The sequence below is a fragment of the Coregonus clupeaformis genome, chromosome 7 (assembly GCF_020615455.1).
Source record: "Coregonus clupeaformis isolate EN_2021a chromosome 7, ASM2061545v1, whole genome shotgun sequence".
Lineage (NCBI taxonomy): Eukaryota > Metazoa > Chordata > Actinopteri > Salmoniformes > Salmonidae > Coregonus > Coregonus clupeaformis.
Genome location: NC_059198.1, coordinates 60,488,423 through 60,511,451, shown reverse-complemented (window position 1 = coordinate 60,511,451; position 23,029 = coordinate 60,488,423). Strand labels below are relative to the sequence as shown.

At 45.1% G+C, this 23,029-nt stretch overlaps 1 protein-coding gene across 1 annotated transcript in view; it reads right to left on the bottom strand.

The window, feature by feature from the left end:
* LOC121570264 (ribonuclease 3-like) overlaps positions 1-23,029 on the bottom strand; it is a 297,361-nt gene that overhangs the window by 185,582 nt on the left and 88,750 nt on the right. Inside the window, 6 exon segments of the mRNA XM_045221557.1 lie at positions 193-291; positions 12,413-12,521; positions 18,084-18,228; positions 19,240-19,374; positions 19,604-19,685; positions 21,605-21,675. Of these exon segments, the coding sequence (XP_045077492.1) occupies positions 193-291; positions 12,413-12,521; positions 18,084-18,228; positions 19,240-19,374; positions 19,604-19,685; positions 21,605-21,675 (641 nt within the window).

The following is a 23,029-nucleotide window of genomic DNA, read 5'->3' as shown; positions in this document are numbered from 1 at the left end:
TCTGTGAGAGTGTGGGTACAGTGTGTGTATGTGCGTACAGTGTGCATACTTGTGTGTCTCTGTGTCTGTGTGCATGTCCGTGCATTTGTGTGTTGCGTGAGCGTGTGTGCCTGTGCATAGGTTTTCTGCGTCTCTGCCTAAGTGTGTGTTAGCGTGGGTGCGGTGTGGCAGCGTAGCGTCTCTCCTGCCTACCTGACAGACGTCAGAGCGGATGCCAGTCTTCCAGAAGCTCTGGCTGCTGAGCTCAACGGTCACCTCCCGGCGCATGGTGTTCTTCTGTCGAATCTTCTGCTTCCTGAGAGAACAATACACGTACATTATTAAGCTTGGTATGTGTTTGTGTGTCTGATCTTCTGAAGAGCTTCCTGACAAACACACGTACATTATTGATCTACTGGGTTAGTGCTGCTGCTATAGGGGACAGCCAACCATCTTTACGTCACACACAGTTACAGATACAGGAACAGAGAGTGATATATGCATACACAGAGACACGCACAAACAGGTACATACAGAATGAACACACACACACGGAGAGCAGACACACAAAGTACGAACACACACATACAGAGGTTTACACACACACACAGCTTTCTTTCCTTCCTCCCCTCTCTCCAGGTAGTGCTCCGACCCCCTGTGTCTCATAACAGACACAATAACAGTGAAAGCAGTAGACAGCTCCACTAGACATGGCTAATTGAGGCATTTGAATTGGGCAGCATGGCGGCTGAGGGTGTGTGAGTGTGTATATGTATGTGTGTGTGTCGGAGCCTGGACTCCAATCCCAGGCAGCGTGCCCAGAGGCATCAGGCTGTTCATTAGGACCTGCAGCTAACGCTGGCTCCGACACACACACAGAAACACAGAGCACATGCACGCACACACACACTTGGGTGTGTAGAAACCCAGAAATCTCTCGTTATAGGGCTAAAGTGTACACAGTGTCAGCCCTGCAGCAGAGCAGACAACTGGTAACAACACCAGAGAGATGAGGTCTGGTTAGCACCAGAGACAGGTGCGGACCAAATGCCCCTATATATTTGACAAAAGTCGTGCACTATGTAGGAAATAGGGCCCATAGCGTGCCATTTGGGACACAGCCCTTGTCTGGGCTGAGAAAGACAGCATCTACAAATCAGAATTAGGACATGTGTCTATGGTATCTCTGCCACGGTGCCTAAATTACCCATGATTCAGTCTGAAATGGAATGGCATGATTTTGAGTCGGCAGCGAGGACATAAGAACAAAGACATTAATAAATATTAATGCCACCCTACTCCTGCGCATCAAAGGAATATGGTCACACACACACACACAGACACACCAGTGGCCCTCTGTGGACAACCACATACAGTATACAGTTGAAGTCGGAAGTTTACATACAATAAGTTGACTGTGCCTTTAAACAGCTTGGACAATTCCAGAAAATTATGTCATGGCTTTAGAAGCTTCTGATAGGCTAATTGACATAATTTGAGTCAATTTGAGGTGTACCTGTGGATGTATTTTAAGGCCTACCTTCAAACTCAGTGCCTCTTTGTTTGACATCATGGGAAAATCAAAAGAAATCAGCCAAGATATAGTAGACCTCCACAAGTCTTGTTCATCCTTGGGAGCAATTTCCAAACGCCTGAAGGTACCACGTTCATCTGTACAAACAATAGTACGCAAGTATAAACACCATGGGACCACGCAGCCGTCATACCACTCAGGAAGGAGACGTGTTCTGTCTCCTAGAGAAGAACGTACTTCGGTGCGAAAAGTGCAAATAATTCCCAGAACAGCAGCAAAGGACCTTGTGAAGATGCTGGAGGAAAGAGGTAAAAAAGTATCTATATCCACAGTAAAATGAGTCCTATATCGACATAACCTGAAAGGCCGCTCAGCAAGGAACAAGACACTGCTCCAAAACCGCCATAAAAGAGCCAGACTACGGTTTTCAACTGCACATGGGGACAAAGATCGTACTTTTTGGAGAAATGTCCTCTGGTCTGATGAAACCAAAATATAACTGTTTTGCCATAATGACCATCGTTATGTTTGGAGGAAAAAGGCAGTAGCTTGCAAGCCGAAGAACACCATCCCAACCGTGAAGCACGGGGGTGGCAGCATCATGCTGTGGGAGTGCTTTGCTGCAGGAGGGACTGGTGCGCTTCACAAAATAGATGGCATCATGAGGAAGGAAAATGATGTGGATATATTGAAGCAACATCTCAAGACATCAGTCAGGAAGTTAAAGCTTGGTCGCAAATCGGTCTTCCAAATGGACAATGACCCCAAGCACACTTCTAAAGTTGTGGCAAAATGGCTTAAGGACAACAAAGTCAAGGTATTGGAGTGGCCATCACAAAGCCCTGACCTCAATCCTATAGAACATTTGTGGGCAGAACTGAAAAAGTGTGTGCGAGCAAGGAGGCCTACAAACCTGACTCAGTTACACCAGCTCTGTCAGGAGGTGTCACGCTCGTCGGGAACAGAGGAGGACCAAGGCGCAGCGTTGAATGCGAACATATTTATTTATATAATGATCACACGATCAAAACAACAAAACGAAAACGTGACGTCCCTGGTTACATACACAAACCAACACGGAACAAGAAACCACAATGAATGAATGCCTAACGGCTACCTAAGTATGACTCCCAATCAGAGACAACAAGCTACAGCCGTCTCCGATTGGGAGACACCCTGGCCAACATAGATATACAACAACTAGAACCAACACACATGAAAACTCACACCCTGGCTCAACATACTAGAGTCCCCAGAGCCAGGGCGTGACAGTACCCCCCCCTAAAGGCGCGGACTCCGACCGCGCCAACCAAATACCACAGGGGAGGGACCGGGTGGGCACTCCGCCTTGGCGGCGGATCCGGCTCCGGGCATGATCCCCACTCGCTCTCTAACCCCCCAAAGTACCCCTGGTCCAGTCTGGCCCTGCTGACCGGAGCTGGACTGCACACTGGTGGAGCGGATTGCTCTAGCTCCGGCGTGAAGCAGCTGACCCGTGCTGAACCAGGCACCAGTGGAACAGGCACGGGCTGTGCCGGACTGACGCACGCACACCACTGGCTTGGTGTGGGGAGCATGAACGGCCCGAGCCGGGCTGACGCAAACGCACCCCTGACTTGGTGCGGGGAGCAGGAACGGGCCGAGCCGGGCTGACGGGCGCACCACTGACTTGGTGCGGGGAGCAGGAACGGGCCCGAGCCGGGCTGGCGAGCGCACCACTGACTTGGTGCGGGGAGCAGGAACGGGCCGAGCCGGGCTGACGAGCGCACCACTGACTTGGTGCGGGGAGCAGGAACGGGCCGAGCCGGGCTGACTGAAGCGCACCACTGACTTGGTGCGGGGAGCAGGAACGGGCGAGCCGGGCTGACGAAGCGCACCACTGACTTGGTGCGGGGAGCAGGAACGGGCCGAGCCGGGCTGACGACGCACACCATTGGCCTGGTACGGGGAGCAGGAACAGGCCGGACCGTACTGGGGACACACACCACTGGTCCTACGCAGGGATCTGGAATGGGCCGGACCGGACTGGTAACACACCCCAGTACATCTCGCCGTGCCTCTACACCTTCCATCCCCTCTTCGACCAGTGGCCCCCGTAACCTGGCGGCCTCCTCTGCCAACCCGCTGGGCCGCTCTGCCGCGGTCTCCTGCTGGCCCGTCGTCCACGGCGTTAGCCCCCCCTAAAAAATTTCTGGGCGTCTCTCCTACCCGTGGACCAGGTCTCCATGTCCCTCGCCAGCCTTTCGCCCTTCTGCTTCCATGTCAAGCCCTTCTCTTCCTCACCCGGCTTGACCCAGTCGAGGAGGCGAAGGAGATCTGCTAGAGAGGAATGGGCCAAAATTCACTCAACTTATTGTGGGAAGCTTGTGGAAGGCTACCCGAAACATTTGACCCAAGTTTTAAAGGCAATTTAAAGGCAATGCTACCAAATACTAATTGAGTGTATGTAAACATCTGACCCACTGGGAATGTGATGAAAGAAATAAAAGCTGAAATAAATAATTCTCTCTACTATTATTCTGACATTTCACATTCTTAAAATAAAGTGGTGATCCTATCTGACCTAAAACAGGGAATTTTTATTAGGATTAAATGTCAGGAATGGTGAAAAACTGAGTTTAAATGTATTTGGCTAAGGTGTTTGTTAACTTCCGACTTTAACTGTATATGTCTGTGTGTGTGTGTGTCACAGGTGGCTGGCGGCACCTTAATTGGGCAGGACATGCTCATAGTAATGGCTGGAACAGAATCAATGGAAAGGTAGCAAATACCACTCCATTCACTCCATTCCAGCCATTATTATGAGCCATCCTCCCCTCACCAGCCTGATGTGTGGTGTGATGTGTGTGTGCGCGCGTGAGCAAGAGATAACCAGTGATTATGGATTAGATTCTGAATGTCTGCATGCAGTTGTTGGCGTCACTACATACGTTCCTACATTTGCATGTGTGTTGGCATCGCTACGTGTGTGTGTTGACAGGCAGCGGTGTTTGAAGCGAATCAAAGCGGCCAGCCGGGGGCCGTGGATCCTCCATCTGGGGTGGAACACAAAGCAGTCTCTCTAGATGCAGACGGAGGCACCATCTGGGCTTGTCTCTGGGGAGAGAGCCCCCTACACTGCAGCCTCCACTCCTCACTTACCCTACAGTAGCTACGTCCCAAATGGCACCTGGTCAAAAGTAGTGCACTATGTAGAAAATAGGGTGCCATTGGGATGCACATATTAAAGGGCCATACTGGCAGTCACAGAACTAGAGCACCAACCATCAACCACCACTAACACTAACAAAGCCCTTCTTTCTCTGATGGGATGAAAGGCCTCTCTCTCCAATTTAAGGGCACAGCGTTCATTTTACACTTGGTTCAGCACAAAACAACAGATGAACGTTTACTGGGCCTGTGGATGAACAAGTGACACAAACGACACTCACACACACACATGCTCACACACGTACACAAAACCACACACTACTAATGATGTTCCCAGGGGGTTGAGGATAATAAGAGTGTTGCTGAATTGTTATAGCTGACTCGCTGACATGGCTAGCCCTTGGAGCTGTGATGGCTTGGTGTGTGTTGAACTAATTGCTCTGTGGGTTGACAGTGGGAATATCAGTAATCATTAGCGACGATGCCAGAGCCCCTAGCCAGCGCTACCTGGGAAACAGGCTAATTGACTGTGAGCTCAGGGCACACAAACACACACAAAACGTAAGACAAGTTCCTGAGGTTGGAAACCATTAAGTTTCAACTTTAGAGGGAGGAAACTCCACACAATTCAAGGTTGCTACGTTCATGTCTGTGGCTGAGTTGAACGCATTAGTGGGAGCCAAGGACCTTAGGTGAAACTCCCATCTGATTCTGGTTCATTTTATATGAGCAGGAGCGTAACAACTCAATCTGATTAATGGGACCTTGTATTATTATGGTGGGAGATTATAATACCGTTTTAAATAGCTCAATGGACCGTAAAGGAAATCACACTACAAACAATCACCCTCATGCTCTTAAGGTAATCGTGATTGTCATGGATACATTAGAACTAGTAGATATGGTAGAGCACGGCGCTTGTAACACGCTTGTAACGCCAAGGTAGTGGGTTCGATCCCCGGGACCACCCATACACAAAAAAAATGTATGCACGCATGACTGTAAGTCGCTTTGGATAAAAGCGTCTGCTAAATGGCATATTATATTATTATTATATATGGAGGCTTAAATATCCTGATCTAGTGAGATATTCATGGCGGAGACTCAATCAAGCTAGTCGTCTTGACCAAAAGTTTAAAAAGTGTTGATAGGGGACAGAATGTGGTCGGACCATCATATAATTGGCATATACATTACTCTTACTGAATTTCCACGCGGGCGAGGATATAACTTGTTTTTAACTAGGACAGAGGAATTTATAACAGATTTTTTCCGACATAACTTAGGTACAGCAAATCCCCTTATTGTATGGGACACCTTAAATGTGCCTTTAGAGGCCATGCAATTCAGTACTCATCTCGAATACAAAAGCAATTTAGGTCAAAAGAGTCCACACTAACAAAGGAAATAGAAGGTCTAACAGAACAGATAGATAGCAATAAATATTGTAACATAGAGGCTCAGAATAAATTAGAGGAAAAACTAAAAGAAATGGAGAAACTTATTCAAGAAAGATCAAGTGTTACATATTATAAAAATAAAGCAAACTGGACAGAATATAGGGAAGAATGCACCAAATTCATTTTTAATCTTCAACATAGGAATGCTACCAAAAATAATTTATTGAAACTGGTTACAAATGACGGAGTCACCCATGATTCACTAAATTATATTTTGAAGGAGGAAACAAAGTATTTTAAGCATATGTTCTCATTTCAGTCGCCTTCATCTCCTCTAACTGAAGCAAATTGTAGAGATTTTTTTTCTATTGATAATGTAAAATTAACAGCCATACAGAAAGACTCAGGTGAAGGTGAAATTACAGATGAGGAACTTCTGGATGCAATTAAAGACTTTAAGTCAGGGAAAACTCCAGGGTTGGATGGCATACCAGTCGAGGTATACCAAACCTTTTTTGATATACTCAAAGGACCGTCATTAGCATGTTTTAACCACTCCTATGTAAATGGTAGATTATCAGACACTCAAGAAGGTCTGATTTCATTATTACTGAAACAGGATACAAGTGGAAAATATAAAGATCCAGTCCATTAAAAAAATTGGCGGCCCCTTATACTTCAGTGTTGTGATGCAAAAATTCGAGCAAAATGTATAGCGCATAGAATTAAAAAGGTATTGTCGGACATTATTCATTCTAATCAGACAGGTTTTTTTACATGGGTGATACATTGGAGATAATATAAGGCAAGTACTGGAAACAATACAATACTATGAAAAATCTGGGAAACCAGGCCTACTATTCATAGCAGACTTCGAAAAGGCATTTGATAAAGTACGACTGGACAATCTCTTATTAATTGGGTTAAAATCATGTATAGTAACCCTAGGTGTAAAATAGTAAATAATGGCTATTTCTCAGAAAGTTTTAAACTGTCAAGAGGAGTGAAACAAGGTTGTCCACTATCGGCATATATTATTGCCATCGAGATGTTAGCTATTAAAATCAGATCCAACAATAATATCAAGGGATTAGAAATCCAGGGTTTAAAAACAAAGGTGTCATTGTACGCTGGTGATTCATGTTTTCATTTAAATCCACAACTTGATTCCCTCCACAGCCTCATAGAGGATCTAGATACATGTTCCAACCTCTCTGGATTACAACCAAATTATGATACATTTACTATATTATGTATTGGATCACAAAAAAAAAAAAAATGTTTTGCATTACCATGTAGTTTACCAATAAAATGGTCTGATGGTGATGTGGATATACTCAGAATACATATCCGAAATGAAATAAATGATCTCACTCCAAAAAAATGGAATAGAAAGTTAGCAAAAATAGATAAGATCTTGCTACCATGGAAAGGTAAATACCTATCAATTTGTGGAAAATCACCCTGATGAACTCTTTAGTATTATCCCAGTTTACCTATTTGCTTATGGTCTTGCCTACGCCTAGCGAACAGTTTTTTAAAATTATATGAGAAAAAAAATATTCAATTTTATTTGGAACGGCAAGCCAGACAAAATTAAACGGGCCTATTTATATAATGAATATGAATTAGGAGGACAGAAATTATTAAATATTAAAGCATTAGACCTATCACTAAAAGCTTCAGTCATTCAAAAAGTATACTTAAATCTGAACTGGTTCTCTAGCAAACTAGTAAGATTGTCTCACCCAATGTTCAAGAAGGGACTTTTTCCCTTTATTCAGATTACATCCCCTCACTTTCAGGTATTTGAAAAGGAAATAATCTCCCAAATATCACTATTTCTAAAACAATTCATAGAAATTGGTTGCAATTTCAATTTAATCCTCCAGTAATGACAGAACAAATATTGCAACAAATATTGTGGTTAAACTCAAATATACTAATTGATTTAAAAAAACATAGTTTTTTTTTTGAAAATGTTTAAAAAAGGTATAATCTTCGTAAATGATATTATCGGTAGGAATGGTGGAGTTATGTCGCAAATGCAGCTAACAAAAACATATGGAAATGTCTGCTCTACCCAAAATTGCAACCAAATAATTGCAGCATTACTGCAAAAATGGAAGAGGAAAGTGGAAGGAGGAAAAAGTAAGGAACTTGTCAGTCGGCCTTGCATTAAAGAACATAATTGGTTAAAGAAAATTCTAATAAATAAAAAAAGTTTACCAGTTTCATTTAAGTACCAAAAGGTTTGCAGCCGTCCCATATAGATTGCAAAATAGTTGGGAAGAGATTTTTGACATACCGATTCCATGGCATAGTGTTTATGAACTGATACGCAAAACGACGCCGGATTCAAAACTTAGAATTTTTCAATTTAAATTATTATATAAAATTCTTGCTACCAATAGAATGTTATTTGTATGGGGGATACAATCTTCCCAGCTCTGCAGATCTGTGAAGAGATGGAATCATTAGATCATTTGTTTTGGTACTGTCCATTTGTAGCTTGTTTCTGGACACAGGTCCAGGAATGGCTGAAGGATTGCAATATTTCTGACCCTGCAGATAGCACTACTGGGTGATCTGAAAATTCATAGTCAATCGATCAATAATATAATAATACTTTTAGCAACAAAAAAAAATTCAATTCACAAACTGTAGAAACAATGAGAATAGAAAGGTTCAGAACTTTTGTAAAACATCACAGTACAGTTGAAAAATATATGGCAAATAGAAATCCAATATGGATGGTGTTAAGAGATAGATGGGAGGTGTTGAATGGAGCTGAAGGATGGCACTAATAACAACAGCTAATAACAACAAGATAACTAGTGTAAGACATGCTGTGTCCATAATAAGTATATAGGTTATATATTGTGAGCTTTCGTGAAAGAGCACAGTTAGAAAGATATGGCATATAGAAGCATACCAGATGGACATCATGAAAATGATCGGAGGAAGTTCAGGAGTAAAAACAAACAAAATATAATTATTGACTGTGTCCATAAAATGTATATAGTATGTATAAGCATGAAGTAGAGGCCTAAGCATTGTTGTTCACTAGTTTACTCCAATTAGGGAAGGGATGGTGGGGTTGGAAAATAATAAAGGGAAATCTATATATATATTTAAAGGATATGTATGTATATACAGTGAGGGAAAAAAGTATCCCCTGCTGATTTTGTATATTTGCCCACTGACAAAGACATGATCAGTCTATAATTTTAATGGTAAGTTTATTTGAACAGTGAGAGACAGAATAACAACAAAAAAATACAGAAAAACGCATGTCAAAAATGTTATAAATTGATTTGCATTTTAATGAGGGAAATAAGTATTATATATGCGGGAAAAAAAGAAGAAAAAAAAAACATATGGGGGATTGGAAGTGATGAGACAATTACATTGATGGAAGTTACAATCTATCTGCAATATTAAAGCTGATCTACCCCCTAAAAAAAGAAGACAAAAAAATAAAATAAATAAATTGGGACCTTGTTCATTTTATGAGCAGGTCCAAAGCCTAGCACAATACCTCAGATAACCCTTCATGGGTGGTAGACTGTAACACGCTACACTATATCTTCGCTAACCTGTTAAGGGTGATAGACTGTAAAAAGGCTCAAGATTCAAGGCCTGGTTATTTCATGTTCATGAATGTTGCATTTTACCTAATGAAACCCATAGCGTGTGGTAACAGTAACAAAAGGCGAAAAGTGGTCAGCCTATTTGCAATGCATCTCCTTGCATTTCCATTTTCGTGTGTTGCACTTGCATTCAGTAGCATCTATGAATCACATGATTATGAAGGCATAAATGTATGAAAGCATGTATAATTATTTTTAATGTATGTAGTTCTGTCCTTTTGATGTACAGTGGGGAAAAAAAGTATTTAGTCAGCCACCAATTGTGCAAGTTCTCCCACTTAAAAAGTTGAGAGAGGCCTGTAATTTTCATCATAGGTACAAGTCAACTATGACAGACAAAATGAGAGAAAAAAATCCAGAAAATCACATTGTAGGATTTTTTATGAATTTATTTGCAAATTATGGTGGAAAATAAGTATTTGGTCAATAACAAAAGTTTCTCAATACTTTGTTATATACCCTTTGTTGGCAATGACACAGGTCAAACGTTTTCTGTAAGTCTTCACAAGGTTTTCACACACTGTTGCTGGTATTTTGGCCCATTCCTCCATGCAGATCTCCTCTAGAGCAGTGATGTTTTGGGGCTGTCGCTGGGCAACACGGACTTTCAACTCCCTCCAAAGATTTTCTATGGGGTTGAGATCTGGAGACTGGCTAGGCCACTCCAGGACCTTGAAATGCTTCTTACGAAGCCACTCCTTCGTTGCCCGGGCGGTGTGTTTGGGATCATTGTCATGCTGAAAGACCCAGCCACGTTTCATCTTCAATGCCCTTGCTGGACTTACAGAAAACGTTTGACCTGTGTGGTCCTCTGTGTGGTCCTCTGTAGCTCAGCTAGTAGAGCACGGCGCTTGTAACGCCAAGGTAGTGGGTTCGATCCCCGGGACCACCCATACACAAAAAAAAAAAAATGTATGCACACATGACTGTAAGTCGCTTTGGATAAAAGCGTCTGCTAAATGGCATATTATTATTATTATTATTACTGATGGAAGGAGGTTTTCACTCAAAATCTCACGATACATGGCCCCATTCATTCTTTCCTTTACACGGATCAGTCGTCCTGGTCCCTTTGCAGAAAAACAGCCCCAAAGCATAATGTTTCCACCCCCATGCTTCACAGTAGGTATGGTGTTCTTTGGATGCAACTCAGCATTCTTTGTCCTCCAAACACGACGAGTTGAGTTTTTACCAAAAAGTTCTATTTTGGTTTCATCTGACCATCTGACATTCTCCCAATCCTCTTCTGGATCATCCAAATGCACTCTAGCAAACTTCAGACGGGCCTGGACATGTACTGGCTTAAGCAGGGGGACACGTCTGGCACTGCAGGATTTGAGTCCCTGGCGGCGTAGTGTGTTACTGATGGTAGGCTTTGTTACTTTGGTCCCAGCTCTCTGCAGGTCATTCACTAGGTCCCCCCGTGTGGTTCTGGGATTTTTGCTCACCGTTCTTGTGATCATTTTGACCCCACGGGGTGAGATCTTGCATGGAGCCCCAGATCGAGGGAGATTATCAGTGGTCTTGTATGTCTTCCATTTCCTAATAATTGCTCCCACAGTTGATTTCTTCAAACCAAGCTGCTTACCTATTGCAGATTCAGTCTTCCCAGCCTGGTGCAGGTCTACAATTTTGTTTCTGGTGTCCTTTGACAGCTCTTTGGTCTTGGCCATAGTGGAGTTTGGAGTGTGACTGTTTGAGGTTGTGGACATGTGTCTTTTATACTGATAACAAGTTCAAACAGGTGCCATTAATACAGGTAACGAGTGGAGGACAGAGGAGCCTCTTAAAGAAGAAGTTACAGGTCTGTGAGAGCCAGATATCTTGCTTGTTTTTAGGTGACCAAATACTTATTTTCCACCATAATTTGCAAATAAATTCATAAAAAATCCTACAATGTGATTTTCTGGATTTTCTTTTCTCAATTTGTCTGTCATAGTTGATGTGTACCTATGATGGAAATTACAGGCCTCTCTCATCTTTTTAAGTGGGAGAACTTGCACAATTGGTGGCTGACTAAATACTTTTTTCCCCCACTGTAGTTGTCTATTCATTTTATGTCATGTTTTTTTGTTTTATGTGGGGATACTAATAAAATACTATACACACACACACACTTAAGACTCAAACACATCCACTGACTGACCTGGAGCTGAAACAGCCTCGACAGCAGCTACTGCAGACAATAACAACATGTAGGACCAACAAAGGCAGTAAGAGCAACCAAAGCTAAAAGGATAAACAAGCACTATAGTGGCTCAAAGTGCTCCAAGGGTTTAAAGCTAGTCTAGCTAGAATGCTCCTCTCCTCCGTTTTTATCAACAAAACAAAAACAAAGTCACTGGGGGCGAACAGTGGTGCTGTTTCCTCTAATGCGGATTTGATCTTTAATAAGGAGTAAATTACTAGCCAGACACATTGCGCTCCGGAGATATAGCAGCTGTGAGGAGAGACTAATAGCAGTAGCCTAAGAAGGATCAGCAAGGGTGAAAAGAAGCTACAGGCAGTGTAGGGATCAGGACCTCAGCTCTGCAGCACATGGCTACAATCTGGTGTTAGATGGTTCTAGTAATTACACTGCGACATGTTTCAGCCTTATGATCCTAGGACATTCAATTGTATGAAGCTGGCATGTGTCATACTTAATTATTACGAGGCCAGGTGGGCAGTGAGATGTACTGTGCTGTATTGTGTGCGGTACCCACCTCCCTCTGTGTTAGCTTCTGTTTGTCTATCTGCTTGACCTTGGGGCTGTTCGCCAGCAGGTGGCATAGTTTCACATAGCTTTTCCACAGCTTCTGGTACCTGACAGTCAGTCAGTCAGTCAGTGAGTGAGTGAGTGAGTGAGTGTGAGAGAGAGAGAGAGAGGGGGGAGAGTGGGAGAGTGCGAGAGATTGTGAAAGAGAGAGAAAGAAGTCAGAAGTCTCTCAGAACAACACATTCATATTCCAATGGAGCTCACCATTATTAAACAACATAATTTAACATTTACATTTACGTCATTTAGCAGACGCTCTTATCCAGAGCGACTTACAAATTGGTGCATTCACCTTATAGCCAGTGGGATAACCACTTTACAATATGTTTTATTTTTTATTTTTTTGGGGGTGGGGTAAGGGGGGGTAGAAGGATTACTTTATCTTATCCCAGGTATTCCTTAAAGAGGTGGGGTTTCAAGTGTCTCCAGAAGGTGGTGAGTGACTCCGCTGTCCTGGCGTTGTGAGGGAGCTTGTTCCACCATTGGGGTGCCAGAGCAGCAGACAGTTTTGACTGGGCTGAGCGGAAACTGTGCTTCTGCAGAGGTAGGGGGGCCAGCAGGCCAGAGGTGGATGAACGCAATGCCCTCGTTTGGGTGTAGGGACTGATCAGAGCCTGAAGGTACGGAGGTGCCGTTCCCCTCACAGCTCCGTAGGCAAGCGTCATGGTCTTGTAGCAGATGCAAGCTTCAACTGGAAGCCAGTGGAGTGTGCGGAGGAGCGGGGTGACGTGAGAGAACTTGGGAAGGTTGAACACCAGACGGGCTGCGGCATTCTGGATGAGTTGTAGGGGTTTAATGGCACAGGCAGGGAGCCCAGCCAACAGCGAGTTGCAGTAATCCAGACGGGAGATGACAAGTGCCTGGATTAGGACCTGTGCCGCTTCCTGTGTAAGGCAGGGTCGTACTCTCCGAATGTTGTAGAGCATGAACCTACAGGATCGGGTCACCGCCTTGATGTTAGCGGAGAACGACAGGGTGTTGTCGAGGGTCACGCCAAGGCTCTTCGCACTCTGGGAGGAGGACACAACGGAGTTGTCAACCGTGATGGCGAGATCATGGAACGGGCAGTCCTTCCCCGGGAGGAAGAGCAGCTCCGTCTTGCCGAGGTTCAGCTTGAGGTGGTGATCTGTCATCCACACTGATATGTCTGCCAGACATGCAGAGATGCGATTCACCACCTGGTTATCAGAAGGGGGAAAGGAGAAGATTAGTTGTGTGTCGTCTGCGTAGCAATGATAGGAGAGGCCATGTGAGGATATGACAGAGCCAAGTGACTTGGTGTATAGCGAGAATAGGAGAGGGCCTAGAACTGAGCCCTGGGGGACACCAGTGGTGAGAGCACGTGGTGCGGAGACAGATTCTCGCCACGCCCTTTGGTAGGAGCAACCAGTCAGGTAGGACGCAATCCAAGAGTGAGCCGTGCCGGAGATGCCCATCTCGGAGAGGGTGGAGAGGAGGATCTGATGGTTCACAGTATCAGAGGCAGCAGACAGGTCTAGAAGGACAAGAGCAGAGAAGAGAGAGTTAGCTTTAGCAGTGTGAAGAGCCTCCGTGACACAGAAAAGAGCAGTCTCAGTTGAATGACCAGTCTTGAAACCTGACTGGTTTGGATCAAGAAGGTCATTCTGAGAGAGATAGCAAGAGAGTTGGCTAAAGACGGCACGCTCAAGAGTTTTGGAGAGAAAAGAAAGAAGGTGATCGAGTGTTGTTGATCGAGTGTTGTTTTTTTTAGAAGGGGTGCAACTCTCGCTCTCTTGAAGACGGAAGGGACATAGCCAGCGGTCAAGGATGAGTTGATGAGCGAGGTGAGGTAAGGGAGAAGGTCACCGGAGATGGTCTGGAGAAGAGAGGAGGGGATAGGGTCAAGCAGGCAGGTTGTTGGGCGGCCGGCCGTCACAAGTCGCAAGATTTCATCTGGAGAGAGAGGGAGAAAGCAGTCAAAGCGTAGGGTAGGGCAGTGTGAGCAGGACCAGCAGTGTCATTTGACTTAACAAACGAGGATCGGATGTCGTCAACCTTCTTTTCAAAATGGTTGACGAAGTCATCCACCGAGAGGGAGGGGGGGATTCAGCAGGGAGGAGAATGTGGCAAAGAGCTTCCTAGGGTTAGAGGCAGATGCTTGGAATTTAGAGTGGTAGAAAGTGGCTTTAGCAGCAGAAACAGATGAAGAAAATGTAGAGAGGAGGGAGTGAAAAGATGCCAGGTCCGCAGGGAGTCTAGTTTTCCTCCATTTCCGCTCAGTTGCCCGGAGCCCTGTTCTGTGAGCTCGCAATGAGTCGTCAAGCCACAGAGCAGGAGGGGAGGACCGAGCCGGCCGGGAGGATAGGGGACATAGAGAGTCAAAGGATGCAGAAAGGGAGGAGAGGAGGGTTGAGGAGGCAGAATCAGGAGATTGGAGGGAGAAGGATTGAGCAGAGGGAAGAGATGATAGGATGGAAGAGGAGAGAGTAGCGGGAGAGAGAGAGCGAAGGTTGCGACGGCGCATTACCATCTGAGTAGGGGCAGAGTGAGTAGTGTTGGAGGAGAGCGAGAGAGAACAGGATACAAAGTAGTGGTCGGAGACTTGGAGGGGAGTTGCAGTGAGATTAGTAGAAGCACAGCATCTAGTAAAGATGAGGTCAAGCGTATTGCCTGCCTTGTGAGTAGGGGGGGGACGGTGAGAGGGTGAGGTCGAAAGAGGAGAGGAGTGGAAAGAAGGAGGCAGAGAGAAATGAGTCAAAGGTAGACATAGGGAGGTAGAAGTCACCCAGAACTGTGAGGGGTGAGCCATCCTCAGGAAAGAAACTTATCAAGGCGTCAAGCTCATTGATGAACTCTCCAAGGGAACCTGGAGGGCAATAAATGACAAGGATGTTAAGCTTGAATGGGCTAGTGACTGTGACAGCATGGAATTCCAATGAGGAGATAGACAGATGGGTCAGGGGAAAAAGAGAGAATGTCCACTTGGGAGAGATGAGGATTCCTGTGCCACCACCCCGCTGACCAGATGCTCTCGGGGTATGCGAGAACACATGGTCAGACGAGGAGAGAGCAGTAGGAGTAGCAGTGTTCTCAGTGGTAATACATGTTTCCGTCAGCGCCAAGAAGTCGAGGGACTTGAGGGTAGCATAGGCTGAGATGAACTCTGCCTTGTTGGCCGCAGAACGGCAGCTCCAGAGGCTGCCGGAGACCTGGAACTCCACGTGGGTCGTGCGTGCAGGGACCACCAAGTTAGAGAGGCAGCAGCCACGCGGTGTGAGGCGTTTGTATAGCCTGTGCTGAGAACAGGGATAGACAGAGGCATAGTTGACAGTACATTCCTACATTAGTCTGTTATGTATGTGTCTGTGTGTGTGTGTGTGTGTGTGTGTGTGGCCTGGTTTCCTCCTGTTTTCGACCAGAGATGCCACCTTCAACCACCAGGAAGTAAACACAAAATAGTTTATGAGTGGTGGTTGGTGTTTGTAACACTACTTCACTCACTAGTCACTCTTCTGCAAAATACTGCAGTTTACGTGTGTGTGACAAGAGAAGCGACTTCTCTCCAAATGCCCCAATTACAATTTATTCTATTAGACTTTTGTTTGCATTTGAAAAGGACATCGATTTGGGGAAGGTGACACAGTGTCGGACCATTGAAACCCCCCCCGGACTGCCAGACTCTAGTAATAATAGAGTGATTATCTCCGTCTCTGACCGCGCCACTCCATTAAAGCTCTTTCCTCATTGAGTGCCAAAGTTATTCAATTATATGACTGGTATGCGGCTCGGCAAGGAGAGAGAGAGCCAGAGAGAGAGAGAGAGAGAGAGAGAGAGAGAGAGAGAGAGAGAAAGAGCCAGACAGAGAGCCAGAGAGAGAACAAGAGAGAGAACAAGAGAGAGAGCGAAACCTGTGGTATAGAGAGAGAGAAAGCAAGAGAGCAACCCGCAGTAGAGCGAGAGGAATGGAGGAGATGAGGGGAATTAGAATTAAAGTAGTTTAATAGGGAGACTTCATTAGTGAACGGTGTGGAGAGAGGCAGATGGCTTTACCGCCATGATTATCGGCTCACCGCTGGCCTAACGGCATGCGTATGGTCTGGCACAGGTCGAGGCTGCGGAGAGGAGAGCAGGGTAAAGCTGCAGCCTGGGAGGCCTCCCTCCCCAACCTGCTCACATGACCTTTCAGAAGATCCGCTCTGTGCTCTCAGGGTACCACATTCTGGTGTGTGTGTGTGTGTGTGTGTGTGTGTCTGCCTGCCGTCGCTCTCTAGTAAACACTCATTCACCACTATCCATTTCTCCCTCGTCTCTCTCTCTCTTCTTTCTTTTTCACTCCCTCTCCCTGCGGCCCTCTATAGAGATACTGGGGTTAGAACAACCCTAAACATTAATTTCTAAAGTAAGGGAACAGGAAGGGGCAGCTTAACGTATGCAGCGGTGTCCGTGTCCTCTCTCCCCTTCCCTCCCTCCCCTCTCAGTGGCATTGCCATCAATGCAATTAAAGACAGCTCTGCCCTCATCATTATGTCGCAGGAACGTTCCAGTGCTTTCCATCTTATTTCATTTCCACGTATGCGACATCCTGTTAATGATGTCCCCGTCCATCAATAAATGTGTCGTCTGTGGATCTGAGAGGTTTGACATAGCCAAGGGGAGTGTGTGTGTGTGTATTGTGAGAGTGTGCGTGCGTGACCGCGGGGAGACAGGCGGACGCGGAGGGAAGGACATTCCTAATATTCCGGCAGACAAAAAACAGCATTACTCAAAGGACAAAGATCTGAGCACAAACACACTAACGATGGGGCTTCATAATAACGAGATCTCCTGTTTACCGTCTATAAAGCCTTCTATCCCTCGTCATCGGCATCTAAGTATGTATCCCAAATGGCACGCTATTCCCTTCATACTGCATTACTTTTAAAATCAGGGCTCTGGTCAAAAGTAGCGCACTATAAAAGGAATAGAGTGCCATTTGGGATCTCCTTGAAGTATGTGACAGGATACAGATAACAAACAGATTATAACAGACACAGTGAACAAAAATAAACTAGTTGAGTTTCACTTTTGATTGGCGCTTTGTTTTGGTTGTTGTTGCTTCTCTCTACACCTTGGAGACGATGGAAGAGGATAATTTAATATACTTTTGGTAATTATGCACAGGCACAGTACAGTATTCCCTCTCCTCCACCTCCAAACTGTCTGTGTGTCTGTGTGTGTCTGCATGTCAATGCTATTCACGAGACAGACAGTGTCGTTCCCACAGCAACAATGCCAGGCGGAACCTTAGGACCCGTGACGGCGCATGTGAAAATGTCACGCCACTCTTTCTCTGCCTCCCTCTCAACAAACATAGAAGAGTGCCACCATCAACCCGTCCTTTGAGAGATGCTTTAAATAAGGAGTGTGGGGCAAGGAGTAGAGGGGAGGGGAAGGAGTGTGTCTAAGGAAGGGGACTATGCAGTAGTGTTTGTGGCCAGGGATGAGAGGCTGGGGAGAGTATAGCTCTAGATCCTGGGTGGTTGGGGTCTTACTGGGGATCCCCAGTGTAGCTGAGCTGGGCCGGAGGTGGTGGGTAGCGGGACAAGGGAAGTATAGTTGCTGGGTGGTGGGGGGCGGTTGGGGTTTGAGGGGTAAAGGGAGGATCTTACTGGGGATCCCCGGCGTAGCTGAGCTGGGTTGGCCGGATCCCAAAGTGGACGATGATGGGGAAGAAGATGACCTCCGGGTTGAACTGCTCTCTGTCCAGCTGGTCAATACGCACCGAGCTGGGCTTCTGAAACAACAACACAATGACTATGACACCAGGGCTCATATATATGAAGTGTCTCAGAGTAGGAGTGTTGATTTAAGAGCAGTTTTGCCTTTTAGCTCAAAATGTATAAGATTACATTGACGGACCGGGGGTTGGGGGAGGCTGATCCTAGATCAGAACTCCTATTCTGAGATGCTTGATATGGCCCCAGATTGTCTCAGACTTTGTAAGTACAGTGACATGTTATTATGTTACAAAAAGAGCATCTGAATTCAAGAACATTTCCACTCAAAAGTGCAAACCCTGCCAATTTAGCGTTCTGTCAATCACACACAGGCACCCTATTGGCCTTGGTCAAAAGTAGTGCACTACATGTATATACGGAATAGGGTGCCATTTGGTACATAGCCTTGTCCTTACTACGGATGGGCATTTTACTTTCTATTAGCATAATATCATGACATATTTGGGGGATATCCGGAGAGTAAATTATTTATTTTTTAAAATCATAATGACACATATGCACATGGCAGAGGTAAACAGCGGACAGGCCGCTTTTCTCCGTTGTTTTTCACTGAAAGCTACAGTGAAATAAATCCTAACCACCATCTAGACACACAGAGACAGAGAGACAGACAGCATGAAAAGAGAAAGACAAACACATTCACACAGGAGAAACAAGACTGACAGACACAGATACAAACAGACATACAGACGAGACGAGGCACGAAAACGATCAGAGAGATAAACAGAGAGAGAACATGAACAGGGTCAAATACACACTCAGGTTAATAGACATGAATAGAACATTACTTGACCTCCATTTACAAGTGTTCACACAGACTGACACACACACACACACAGAGAAAACCTACAGCTATGCCTCTCAATCTTAGAAATGCATTACGAGAATAACTCATGTGTGCATAGTGTCTCACACAGACAAAGCACATACCACTCAAACACAGTAGCAGATACCAACATTTTCCAGCAGAGAGAGACAGAGTGCTCTGAGTAGAGGACAGATCGAGACGGGAAGGACAGTGACTCACCAGGTAAGAAGCAGACAAAGCGAGGCATGAAGTGGAACTTCTGACATCCAGGAGATTGATTGTCCCACTCTGGACCTCCATGGGGAAAGAAGAAAGACACTGAAAACACCTTCCCATCCCTCTCAGATCTAGTGCCTAGTGGGTAAAGAAGTAGGAGGTAGGGGATAGGGAATAGGTAGGGGCTAAGGAAGTGTCTAGGGGTAGGGGCTGGGGGATAGGGGGTAATGTGTTGTTTAGTCATAAAGATCTAGTAAATCCTGGAACAGGCAGTAGGTAGGGAATACTGGGAAGTGCCTAGAGGCTAGGGGTTAGGGTCTAGGGGGTGAAGGGTAGAGGCTAGGGGATAGTATGGTGTGTTGTTCACCTTTGAGGTTCCAGTCATAGAGCTCCAGTATATCCTGGAATAGATAGGAGGAGAACAGCTCCAGTCCTCTCACACAGAAGTTCTGAACATGGACATAGGGGGGGGAAAAAGTGTTAATACTATCTCACGCACGCACACACACTCGCATGGATAGATAGACACGCACACACACACACACCACAGAGACACACAGCCGCACAAACATGAGCATCTTAAAATGTGGAAGATGTGACCTGATAGTCAAATTCAGTTCTCTAAACTTGGCTTCCAAAGCTTCCTTATCAGTCCATTCAGTTGGTGTAGGTTAAAACAGCCTCTACTTTTTTACTGCTTAAGAGGCTTTGGATCTTGAACCACCTGGTATTATAGCATATACAGTGCATTCTTGTTACATTACAGCCTTGTTCTAAAATCGATTTTTTTTATTAATGAATCCTCATCAATTTATACAAAATAACCTGTTTTTGCTTTGCACATTTATTAAAAATAAAATACAGAAATACCTTATTTACATAAGTATTCAGACCCTTTGCTTTGAGACTCGAAATTGAGCTCAGGTGCATCCTGTTTCCATTGATCATCCTTGAGCTGTTTCTAAAACTTGATTGGAGTCCACCTGTGGTAAACTCAATAGATTGGACATGATTTGGAAAGGCACACACCTGTCTAGATAAGGTCCCAAAGTTGAGAGTGCATGTCAAAGCAAAAACCAAGCCATGAGGTCGAAGGAATTGTCCGCAGAGCTCAGAGACAGGATTGTGTTGAGGCACAGATCTGGGGAAGGGGTACCAAAAACATTTATGCAGCATTGAAGGTCCCCAAGAACACAGTGGCCTCCATCATTCTTAAACGGAATAAGTTTGGAACCACCAAGACTCTTCCTAGAGCTGGACGCCCGGTCAAACTGAGCAATCGGGGGAGAAGGGCCTTGGTCAGTGGGGTGACCAAGAATTCGATGGCCACTCTGACAGAGTTCCAGAGTTCCTCTGTGGAGATGGGAGAACATTCCAGAAGGAAAAGCATCTCTGCAGCACTCCACCAATTAGGCCTTTATGGTAGAGTGGCCAGACGGAAGCCACTCTTCAGTAAAAGGCACATGTCATCCCGCTTGGAGTTTGCCAAAAGGCACCTAAAGGACTCTCAGACCATGAGAAACAAGATTCTCTGGTCTGATGAAACCAAGATTGAACTCTTTGGCCTGAATGCCAAGCGTCATGTCTGGAGGAATCCTGGCACCATCCCTATGTTTAAGCATAGTGGTGGCAGCATCATGCTGTGGGGATGTTTTTAAGCAGCAGGGACTGGGAGTACCTTGATGAAAACCTGCTCCAGAGCGCTCAGGAACTCAGACTGGGGGCAAAGGTTCACCTTCCAACAGGACAACGACCCTAAGCACACAGCCAAGACAACGCAAGAGTGGCTTCGGGACAAGTCTCTGAATGTCCTTGAGTGACCCTGCCAGAGCCCGGACTTGAACCAGATCGAACATCTCTGGAGAGACCTGTAAATAGTTGTGCTGCGACGCTCCCAACCCAACCTGACAGAGCTTGAGAGGATCTGCAGAGAAGAATGGGAGAAACGCCCCAAATACAAGTGTGCCAAGCTTTTAGCATCATACCCAAGATGACTAAAGGCTGTAATCGCTGCCAAAAGTGCTTAAAAAAAGTACTGAGTAAAGGATCTGAATACTTACGTAAATGTGATATTTCAGTTTTTTTTTATTTTCTACATTTGCAAACATTTATAAATACCTGTTTTGGTTTTGGAGTATTGTGTGCAGATCGACGAGAAAAAACAACAATTTAATCAATTTTAGAATAAGGCTGTAATGTAACACAATGTGGAAAAAGTCAAGGGGTCTGAATACTTTCTGAATGTACTGTAGGTTACATGGGCTTTGGATGTGTTCACAGACAGCGATAGGCGACCGTTTGGAGAAGAAAACACTAAACACACACACACAGACAGACAGACATAAAAGAGATGAGGGGCTTTACTGACCTCTGGTGTCATCTCTTCAATAAAGTGAATGGTGTAATCTATGTTGAAACAAATCACTCTGCACAATGAATCTGGGATGATGAAACAGAGGAAGAGCGAGAGGGAGTGAGGGAAGAAAAGAGGAACAGTCATTACCATGGTGTTAAACAGAGGTTACAGCTTCAAGGAAACTCATTAAAACCTCATCTCCATAAGCAGGGTCTGCAGCCCAAAAAAACACACACATCGAACACACAGAGTAACGTGCACACACCGGACAAACACACTGAACACATACCCAACATCTCTTCACCCAGGGCTTTTGAACATTAAGTGACTCCAATCTCTTTAAGGAGATAAGCCCGCTCTTCTGTGTTTAATCTTCCAGTTACATGCTCTTTGTTGTCTGAGCGAGTGTCCATTTTGTAGGATTAACCTGGCTGCCCGCCGTACAACATGCAGCGGTGCCCACCCCTCTGGCTAACTAGCAGGGGCTAATATCGCTGTGCTTGGGATTCTCTAATCACCGCGCCCCTGGTAATGAAGGTTTTTCCAGGGGTTGTTTAAATTATCCTGTGATAATCTGGGTTTAATCCATGCTGGATTCTTTTCAAAATGAAAAGATTGACAAACTGTGAATTTCGCTTCATTATTCAAACACATACACACACACACAACTATTCTAACACACAGACACAAAACTCTCTCGTTCATAGCCTTGATTCAGCCAGGCTTTGCCTGCCATCGATTTGCCGTCCTTTACTGATGTATATAATACAGTTCATGGCAGTTTACCTTGGCTTCCCTATCAAGCCTCCCTGAAACTCTCTGGCGCCCCCCTGGGGAGGCACACCTCACACTTTATAAACTGCTATTAGGTCCACACTGCAAAGTTTTCAACGGAATTCAAACAAGCGGGAATGCGCGAGGTAAGGAAGCAATTTTTCCCCTTTGAAAGCAGTGCACAACACACATAGTTAAACAACATTTTCATTATAACTAGATTATAGCTCCCGTCCAAGTACGTTGTATCAGACATTTCAAACTAAATTCCCAGCTAATGAGAAAACAGTCATGGTATTTAATTTAAGAGAATGAACAAGATTTAACAAGGCAACCTTGGGGCTTATTTGACTGGTACCAATGGCACACTGAGGGATATTTTTTATCCATACCCCAGTACGACCCACATGACCGCAGTGAACGTCACACCGCAAGAGACATTTACATTATATTTACATCATTTACCAGACGCTCTTATCCAGAGCAACTTCCAGTTAGTGAGTGCATACATTATTTTTTAATTTCCATACTGGCCCCCCGTGGGAATCGAACCCACAACCCTGGCATTGCAAATGCCATGCTCTACCAAATGAGCTACATCCCTGCCGGCCATTCCCTCCCCTACCCTGGACGACGCTGGGCCTATTGTGCGCCACCCCATGG